Below are 10,336 nucleotides of genomic sequence, written 5' to 3'. Positions count from 1 at the left end.
CGTCTGCACTTTTGAGTTATCTCAACAATACACTCTATCTGGTATTTGAACTTACTCTCTCTCTCTCTGACATTACAAGATTCCTGTGTTTTTGCAGTTGCTGCATGGTTAAATAGCAGTAAGCAGTCCTTCTTTTCTGCGTTCGAGGTCGAAATGAGAAGAACATTGCCACCTCCTTCCTTGGCGACCTCGAGACCACAGTGCATGTCATGAGACGACTGCCTTCTTCGGCAACTCGTTGGTCAGCGTGACCCACGTGCAGCGTTAAGACAGGGTCAACCTTTGTGCTTGGAAAGTACTCGACTTCCTTGCGCATTCCGGTCGTTGTCTGCTGGACATGGTTTCAGTGGGGTTTCCTTAATCTTAAGTATTGCACTTTTAAGCGCTTTTAAGTGCTTAACTTACGCATTGACATGTAAAATGCAGAAGTTGCACCCACTCACCGCACCAAGGATCACGCGCAAGCTACACATGATAGAGTACTAACGTTATACGGCAGCAAACTACCACCAGGAGCATACTGTATTAAGGTCTCGCGATAAACGAAGTAACGAAAGCAAGTGACAAATAGGTACAGTACAACAATTGTTTCAACACTTGTTTTGCTTTCGTCTTTGATCATCAAAAATATTGGAAAAGGAGAGATTGTCCACCGATTCTTCCTACCTTTTGCTACAGCTATATGTACTTACCCGAGAGATAGGTACGGTCATCGTTGCGTTACATGCAGTCTGACGGCTGGGCATGACGTAAATTTGCCCGTCAAGTCGATGTGAAACAGCACGAACCAGGGGGAACCGCGCGGTGAAAAGATGCAAATACAAGCGTGACATTGTGAGGACGTCACAATGGAACCGATTCCATGGAGGCGATTTTTAGATTTGCAGTATCCGCGTCCAAATTACAGCTGAGGCAATCCACGGCAACGCATTACATACTCAACCAGAGCTGGCACTACACCGTAGTGGTAAACAAGGTCATCACTGATGTCGGCTGGTCATCAGCGATGACGAGGAGGTTGATCAGGGAAAAGGGAAGAAAATGGTCAAAGCCCTATCTGCTGCGAAATTCGTCTCCGGAAACGCAAGCCAGTAACCAAACCCTCCTTTCTAAAAAAAAGTATTTCTCAAATAAAAAATCACATTAAAAAGTAAACAACTTGATATAAAAAGCGCGTTTTCCAAGCAAATCAGCCGATCTTCTGTGCGCCACACCAGCGTACCCCCTTCGCGTATCACTATTATAGATCTCTCGGCGTCTCCCTCCCCCTTCGACGACCATGGCGATGGCGATGGGCATGAAGAGCATCACGGGCGACGCGCACTTCTTCGAGGAGAGCATGAACCTGGACCGCATCCGCAAGCTGCTGGACAACAAGCTGGGCGTGGCGGGCCACGCGGAGAAGCTCGAGGCCATGAAGGCGCTGCTGGCCAGCATCTCCAAGGGCGAGGACGTGTCCGCCTTCTTCGCGGACGTGGTGAAGAACGTGATCGTGGCCAGCGTGGAGGTGAAGAAGCTCGTGTACATGTACCTGGTGCACTACGCGGACGCCAACTCGCAGTGCCGCGAGCTGGCGCTGCTGAGCATCAACAGCTTCCAGAAGGACCTGGCGGACCAGAACCAGCTCATCCGGGCGCTGGCGCTGCGGGTCATGACCAGCATCCGCGTGCGCGACATCCTGCAGATCCAGCTCATCGCCATCCGCAAGTGCGCGGCCGACGAGTCCGCCTACGTGCGCAAGTGCGCCACCAACGCCATCTCCAAGGTCTTCGTGGTGGACCCGGAGCAGAAGGACGTGCTGGCCGAGATCATCGGCACGCTGCTCAACGACTCCAGCACCATGGTGCTGGGCAGCGCCGTGCAGGCGCTGAACGAGGTCTGTCCGGACAGGCTGGACCTGCTGCACCGGCCCTTCAGGAAGCTCTGCCACTTGCTGGCGGATATCGACGAGTGGGGCCAGACGGTCACGCTCCACGTGCTCATCAGGTACTGCCGAGAGCAGTTCCAGGCGCCCGAGGTGATGAAGCAGCAGGGCGCGGGGAAGAGCGTCAAGGAGATGTTCCCCAAGAGGAAGACCAGAAAGGGATTTTACTCGGATGACGACGGAAGCGGGTCCGAGAGTGACGAGAAGACGGCGTTTAATAGGAGCCAGGGACGAGCCTTCTCGAGCCAGAGCCCGTTCATGCTGGGAGGCGGCGTGGTGAGGGGCGAGGCGCTGCCCTCGATCGGATCGGTGTTCCGCAGTGACGCGCTGGCCAGCGGCATTGGAGGAGGAGAGGAGCTGGACGAAGACCACCGACTGCTGCTGCGCTCGTCCATCCCGCTGCTCAAGTCCAGGAACAGCGCCGTGGTGCTGGCCGTCGCCACGCTGCACTACTACTGCGGCACGCACAGCATGGCCACGTCCACGCTGATTGGCAAGTCGCTGGTGCGCATTATGCGCAACCAGCGCGAGATCCAGTACGTCGTGCTGTCAGTCATCTCGTCCATGGCCACCTCGCGCCCGGACATGTTCCGCCCCTTCCTGCAGGAGTTCTTCGTGCGCGCAACGGACCCGGCGTACGCGCGCAAGCTCAAGCTCGAGATCTTGACGTCGCTGGTCACGGATGACAACGTGAGCATCATCTTGAGGGAGTTCCAGGCCTACGTGCGTCACGTGGACAAGTCCTTCGTGACGATGACGGTCCGAGCGCTTGGACGGGTGGCGGACGCGATGCCGTCGGTGGCTGAGCGCTGCCTGAGTGGGTTGATGCGTCTTGTTCGGTCGTCGAACGAGCAGGTTGTCGCTGAAAGTGTCGTTGTGATCCGGCAGTTGCTCCAGCAGCAAGCCATTAAGAAGGATCGCCTCGTGGTGGTGCGATCTTTGGCTGCTATGATGGTGACTGGCCGTGTTACGAGCCCATCAGCGCGTGCTTCGATTGTGTGGATGCTTGGCGAGTTCAACGATGACGGCAACGGAACCACATGCGCGGCCGAATCCCTCCGCCTGCTTGTGAAGGACTTCTCCGATGAATCGACGGAAGTGCGTCTTCAGGTTTTGAACCTGGCGGTGAAGCTTGGTCTTCGTGAGCCTCAGAAGCGCACTGTTCAGCTGCTGCTCCAGTACGTGATTGAGCTGTGCAAGTTCGACATTGACTATGACGTTCGTGACCGCGCTCGTCTGGTTCGAGCCGCGCTGTCTGGGGACGCAAACATCGTAAACCCTCACAAGCTATTTGCGAGCAAGAAGCCTGCACCGCTGATTGGATACGACGATGAGACCAAGACGCGGTTCACTCTCGGCACAATGTCGAACGTTGTGCACCATAGCGTCCCCGGATACCTCTCGTTGCCCGAGTGGCGATCAACCAAGCCGGATCGTTCGCTGCGCGACGAATCATCTTTTGTCGAAACTAATCGCAGTAGTTCCTCGCGTCATGCAACTAAGGCATCCAAGAAGAAGGAAGGTGGGGCAAAGGGATTCTACAGCGACGAAAGCTCTTCAGGATCGGAAGCCTCCGAGTCCGAATCGGAGTCAGAGTCGGGATCTGAATCTGGTAGCGGTTCAGAATATGACTCGGACAGCGGAAGCAGTGAAGGCAGTAGATCTGGCTCCGAGTCAGCTTCATCGAACTCGGGATCCGAAAGCGAGGCTTCATCTTCAGAAGAAAGTGGGTCGAATGAATCGTCAGAGGAGGAAGAGCGTCCACGCCGACGACAAAAGGAAGGGAAAGCGAAGTCTCCCCAGAAACAATCGCAGCCAAAGAAGACAAAGCCGGTGAATGCCTTTGACCCGCTCGATCTTTTGGGGTCACCAACTGTGAATCCGGCAGCTGCTCCTTCGATGCAAGCTTTTGCACCCATGGCTCCTGTGATGGCCCCGACTTCGAACTTGCTGGGTGATTTAATGAGCCTCAGTGTGTCGTCTTCGACGACGCCACCTCCCCGTCACGAGCTGCTTTCCTCGTTGGCTGGTAATGGTTTGGATGTTCACTACGCCTTCCTTCGCCAGCCATCAACACAATCGCCAGGTATGAACATTATCCAGTTGTGGTTCGCCAATAACTCCAGTGAGCCCATTTCGCGCGTCCAGGTAGTTGGCAAGAATCATCAGCAAGTCGTGCCGTTCCCCGAACTTCCCGTGCTGTTCCCTGGTGGTTCGACTTCTATGGCTCAACTCCACGTGGACTTCCTGGGCCGTCTCGACAACATCCCTCTCGAAATTGTCACGAGCGAGGACAAATACGAGGTGGATCTGTCTCCTGTGGTTGGTGAGCTCTTTTTGCCGCAGCAGATGAGTCTGGAGGAGTTCGAGCGTCGTATCTCGATGACGGACTCGACTTCTCTCCACACCAGTGAGTTTACTCTGCCAGTTCCAGTTCAGATGAACTCGGTCGTGCAGGCTGTTTTCAAGGATTGCAATGTAGCTCAAGTCTACGAGATCAACAACATGAATGGCGTGGTGGGGAAATGCAAATTCGCAGGACGCTTCCGCAGTGGCAACGCCAGTCCTGAAAACGTCCTTATTAGTCTGGAGGTTCAGCTTCAGACTGGTAAGGGACGGCTGCTCGTGGCCATGCGCGACTCCGTGCTCGCTCAGAGACTTACGACGGAAATCAAGCGCGCCATGCCACTCCAAGCTTAAGATTGGGAAGGCTTACTGTTGAGTGCTAGCTCCTGGAAGGTAGCACAGCAAGACAAAGAAATAAACTCAATGTTCGTATGATCACTCGAGGAACATCATCGCAGATATGATGATATTTTAATATCATTAAAATGATTGCAGTATTGCCGAACAACGCAGCACAGAACGAGTCGAGCCCTTTGATTCGATCGAACTCGATATCAGCCGTGATCTCCAGCACGATTGAAGTATAGTCAACGACGGCCCCCACCACAACTTGCAAGAAGACCATGTTGAGCTGGTTCGATCTTCGAGCTGCCTCTTCAGAAGCCGAAATCTATGCATTCAATGCCTCAACAGCGAGTAGTACGGGTGGTTGCTGTAAAAGAAGAGGATGGATGCCGAACAGCCGATGGCGATGTACTCAGCGTACATATCGGCATTGAGCTCTGCTGTGTGGTATGGTTGCCGTTGATGTCTCCAAACCTCACACCCGATTTACTTGCATACAAATGAAGACAATCTTCGATCGTCTGCTGCGACTGAGGGCCTAATGGAGAACCACCGAAATGCTTAGACCTCCTCTGAACATGGATTAGTGGCTTGGGCTGCTCTTCCAGGTGTTCTTGCAGGCGACGTATGCTGTTCGTGACGACGAAGACTTTTACGACGCGACTACAAATCTCAAGAACTACCATGGCAAACGTTCCAGCAGCAGCCATTCCAGTGTTTTTCGCAAAAAAAAAAACAAAGTTGTGCGCCGCACGAAGAGAAGCTCTGAAATTTCGTGGCCTACATTAAAAAAAAAAATCAGATGAAACAAAGCTACGTCCTGCTTCAATTTGTTTATTTCTCGTAGCCTACGCGGCGTGAACGCGGTCACAGGCAAGCTCTAACAAAGCCGTGCGCCCGAAACAGCGCTGGGCTTTAATTTGCGGACCGCACAGCACAACAACAGATAGATTCTGCTGTAGTAAAGTACTGTTGTCCCGTACCCGGGAATCTGGGTGACATTCCAGGAGGGACTTCGCTGGGCCTGGACTCTGAAAGACCCGCGCCGAGGCCGCCTGGGGTGACTCTCGCTCGTCCGATGGCTACAGCTACGGACGGATACACCCGAGTGGCGCAGCGTACCGAGTTGTGAGGAGTCGCCCGGAAAGATGACGCGAGACCCAGATCTCAGCTGGGTTCGACGACGACGACGGGAGCTTCCAGGGCTAGCATGGTGGCGTCGAGGGCGGGTGTCAGGACGACGCCGGTGCTTCCCCGGGCCAGGAGGGAGGAGGTGTCGCAACAAGGAAGGATGGCACGCTAGGGTGCCCCGGTGAGTAGAATGGAGGAGGAGTCATGCTTATGGGCGTGCGCGGCCGAGGCCGACGCCCGCAGTTGCTTGTCAGTCAAACATTTTCCCGCTAAGAACGAAGTCTAACAAAGTATCGTTTTACATTTTCGTTTAGCGCCGCCTCCTTCCTGCTCCTACCGAGAAAAGCCCCTCCGAGCTCCAACCACCCTTGACTGTACTCCCCGAACAGCCCACGCGTGCCCGATCCTTGGCGGGAGGGTGCGCGACATTTGGTGGAGAAGCAGGGTACGCGTGCGCTGGAGAAGGTCTTGAGTGGCGTGAGCTCGAGAAGGTTGTAGGCTGCCGCGAGAGGCGTCTGTGTGGAGTAGCGACTTCCTGTGGTCGAGCAAGGCCCGTGACGTCTGTCCAGTTCGGCTTCGTCGGCGCAACATGGCCCGAGAAGTCAGCCTGAGGACCAGCGTGGACGGCTACACTTACTGCGTGAAGAAACTGGTCTGCTAGGAAGCGTTCCGCTCAGTGTGACAAGCGTTCAAGTTCAGACCCAAACGGGACGGCTCCAACGAGCGGTGGCTGCTGCTACTGGAGACTAAAAGGCCGTGCGCTGGGTTTTAGAGTGGGTCCCCTGGATCGGGCCCGTACTGTACCCAAATACCGAAATCGCGAGTGACGACTACGTGAACGAAGTAACAATGGATTCTATTGATGAGGGAGACGAGCGCTTCAGTGACACCCCTACGGTGAGTGAAGTGTTCCTCTCCGCCGAGGAAGGGGAGGGAGGTCGACCCTCACAAGGTGTGACGGAACTCCCTCGAGCAACTACAGAAGATGTGGCTGGTCAGGATGGACCTCGACCGATACTCACTGACCCGAACCGGCCTGACCTGTCAACTCCCGCTGGGCTCGGAGCCGTGCGATCGCAAGTGCTGCGCTGGGCGGCGCGGGGCTCCGGGGCCGAGCCGGCGCCACGAGTTGAACCTGTTTCGCCTGTGCGTGCTACTGCCGTTCTACCTCCGCACGCCTCTGCTACGATAACCAGAGCAGCGGGGCTTTCCGCTGCGCCTACGACTACGACGAACACGCCTTCCCTGTCGACGGGAGGAGTTAATCAGACCGCTCCTGCCCTCGGTGGAAGCGCTCCAACCATCCTGGCTCCTGCGAACCCACCTCGATTCGGCGAAAGTGGGTCGCTGGGCCCCGGAGCCCTGTCACCTGCTGTGGTTCCTACTGTTAGTGGTGACCAGGCCTCGCTACCTCAGTATCCGGTCTCGAGCGCCCCAACGACGGCCGACGCCCCTCTCGGTCCTGACCCGACGATACAATATTGGAACCAATGGGGAGGAGACCCTGCGGCTCCGACGACTCCTCTCCGGGGCGACAACTGGGGCTACCACCTCTCGAACCCGCCCCTGGACCCGAATTCCGGAACGGTTTACGGTTACGGTTATCAAATACCGCAGTACGCTACACAAGGACCTACCCTAGGTGGAGCAGGGGTCCCTGCCACGCCTGCGACTACGATAGCGACCATGACGCCGCAGACTACCCGCGTGAGGACCGCTATCCCGTCGTACCAGAACTGTACCATTGCGGACCCGTCCACCGTTGCAGGGATCAGCTTCGGGTATCCGACCGCTCCACTCCCTAGCTGGTCAACGGCTCCAACCCAAGGCCGTCCGGCCTCGGCTCCAGACGCGAGGACCATCACGCCCCCGACGCCAGGATCCCAACACCGCTGCACTATATCCAAGGCTACTGGGGACCTCGGGTGCCGTCCCAGGGTCCAACGACACCACTCGTGACTCCTTCCCCCCCCGGTCCAACCGGTGGCCGCGCCACCAACCGTTCCAGGAACAGCGGTTCCGATGCAGAGCCACCAGACTCCTACTACTGGGTCAGCTCCCTCCTCCGGGGGTCTCTCGACTGGGGGTCCGTCTCCACCTGGGGGACCGTCGCCGCCTGGGGGTCCGTCTCCACCCGGTGGAGGCGGGGGACAACCTCCTAGCAGAGGACCGTTCCCGAACCAGAGTCAACCACTACCTCAAGGAATGCCTTCTGTAGTAGGGGCAGCCCCGGCGAGCTATTCCGGACCAGCCTACCCTTATGTCTACCCTCCGTACGGCTTTGGGGCCTCATTCGGTCAACCTCTGAGTCAACCTCGCTATGGCATGCCGACGCATATCAAGAACGCTGTACGAATGATACAACCGTTCCACTCAGACTCCGCCTCGGTAGACAAGGCCAGAACATTCTGGAGTGCTTTCGAACGCGCTACGGAAGGGTTGGATGACGCTCTTCGCTTGAGCGCTTTCCGTGAGTGTCTAAAAGGGAAGGCTGGGGAAGAGTGGTGGATGTACTCGCAGATTGATAACTTCGAGACGCTGCGGACCCGGTTCCACAATCAGTTTATCTGCCAAACACCTCTACAGATGATTGAACGGTTGAAGTCTACTAAGCGTGCCAAGGACATGTCGGCCGAGGTCTGGGGCGACCTCATATCCAGCCTCTGTGATGCCGCTCAGTTACGACCCTGCGATTCGCTACCAGTACTTCCTGTCCGGACTGCGCAATAAGGAGTGGAAAGCGGCTCTGGCGACCACGATGGTCAACTCGATCCCTCAGGCTGTCGCGGTACTGCTTTACAAGAACATGCACCTCCCGGTTGAGGATGATGCCGAATTCTCGTCTGATTCCCCGTTAAAGGCAAACTCCGAAAACTCTCTGATGCAGCAAATGCTGAACATGATGCAACAAACACAAAACTTACTTGTCCAGCAACAGCAACAACAGATGGCTCGTTCGCCGCGTTCCCCCAGGCATGCTCCAGTATTAGCGGCTTCATTCTCTCAACCGAGTGTGCAGGGGACCCAGAACGCTTCCCCGCCAGCGATGTCGGGTGGATCGATGCCGGATACTCCGTTCCGCGGGATACGACAGGGGCCGGATATGTATACTCAAGAGGGTCGAGTTGTGTGCGGGAGGTGTCACAATCTCGGTTGTAGTCGCATTAACTGCCGTCGTGCGAACGCCGTGTGCCCGCGCTGCCAAATGAGGGCCACATTGCGGTTGAATGTGATCGCTCGCGGGAGACCCAGGTCCTAACGGGAGCGGGCCAGGACGGTGATCCCCGGGGTGGGCGAACGTGCTATTTGTGTGGCCGCCCGGACCATTTGGTGTTAAATTGCCCGGCTCGAGCGGCATACCGGCAGATGACTCCGCCGAACCCCTCGACCGCCGCTCCCGTGCAAGTGTCTCCGCCCAGCCAGCAATGACGGGGGCGAGAGGAAGGGGAAGGATGTGTCACACCTTCCTCTTGTCAATGGAGTGACACGAGCGGGCGCGCTTCTGATCCGGTTGAGGAGGAGTTCGAATGCCTCGAAGCGTGCCCTGGACTGGGAGGAACGGTTATCGGCGTTCCTGGTGTATATGGGTGTACTATGTATGGAATGAATGAGAGCGAAGACAATAAGAACCAACGGCTTGTTGAGGGGGGTGCCGAGCCAGATTACCGCCTCCTGAGAACAAGAGCTGATGGTGTTAACTATGAAGACAAAGCCGAGAAAACGAACGAAAAGAAAGAGACCGTAGCCCCCATGGAGGTGGTTATCCCCTTCCGAACCGAGCCCAACCGTGACGAGCCCAAAGCCGTGCAAGCGAGTGCAGAAACCCCATCGAGGAAGGAACCCAAGCGTGACGAGTGTGAACCCCAAGTGAGTGCAGAGACCCCATCGAGGAAGGAACCCAGGCTTGACGAGCGTGAACCCCAAGCGAGTGCAGAGACCCCATCGAAGAAGGAACCCAAGCGTGACGAGCGTGAACCCCAAGCGAGTGCAGAGACCCCATCGAGGAAGGAACCCAGGCTTGACGAGCGTGAACCCCGAACAAGTGAAGGAAGAGGCGAGACTGTGAACGCCCTACGAGTACTGTACCAAGGGCCCCTGTGCGGACATACCCCTCAACGCGAAGTAGCCTATGAAGACTTTGGCATGAAAGTGACCCGGAACGCTTTCGATATCGATCGTAACGAACCTAGCTGTGTGGACCCACATGGCAACGACAATCTGGAGTATGAGGAGACGGTGAGCGACCCGCCCGAGCTGGACCCGGTCGCTGCCGCGGCGAGCCCGAGACCTACCCGTACCTTGGAGACAAAACACGGACGCGACCCCAACGAAGAAAGCGCCCCCGAGTCGGAACTGACTCAAGGAGACGGGGAAACCAAACCCACCGAGACACTGGCCCCGCCATATGCCAGACTATTTACGCCGGAGGAATTGGACGCTTTGGAGAACGGAGGACCGTCCTCGGTGGCCGAGGAGAAGGAAGAATATGAGAAAGAACTGGAGGAACGGTTACCTCCGAGGGACGAAGTTGAGCTTCGGAGGCGGATGAAAAAAAAGAAGAACAATTACAAGAGCTCCCTTTGACCGCCT

The 10,336-nt window shown here is 56.4% G+C and overlaps 1 protein-coding gene across 1 annotated transcript; it reads left to right on the top strand.

The window, feature by feature from the left end:
- Positions 1–1,279: 1,279 nt before the first annotated feature.
- Positions 1,280–4,624, top strand: IUM83_15005 (AP-3 complex subunit beta; the record flags this gene model as incomplete). Its single annotated transcript, XM_067939788.1, has 1 exon — positions 1,280–4,624. One exon carries the CDS (start codon positions 1,280–1,282, stop codon positions 4,622–4,624), a length of 3,345 nt encoding a protein of 1,114 aa, XP_067791340.1.
- Positions 4,625–10,336: the final 5,712 nt, after the last annotated feature.

The sequence above is a fragment of the Phytophthora cinnamomi genome, assembly GCF_018691715.1.
Source record: "Phytophthora cinnamomi strain GKB4 chromosome Unknown Contig40, whole genome shotgun sequence".
In the NCBI taxonomy this organism is placed as follows: domain Eukaryota; phylum Oomycota; class Peronosporomycetes; order Peronosporales; family Peronosporaceae; genus Phytophthora; species Phytophthora cinnamomi.
Note: the sequence above shows the minus strand (reverse complement) of the source record. Positions and strands in the feature narration are given on the sequence as shown.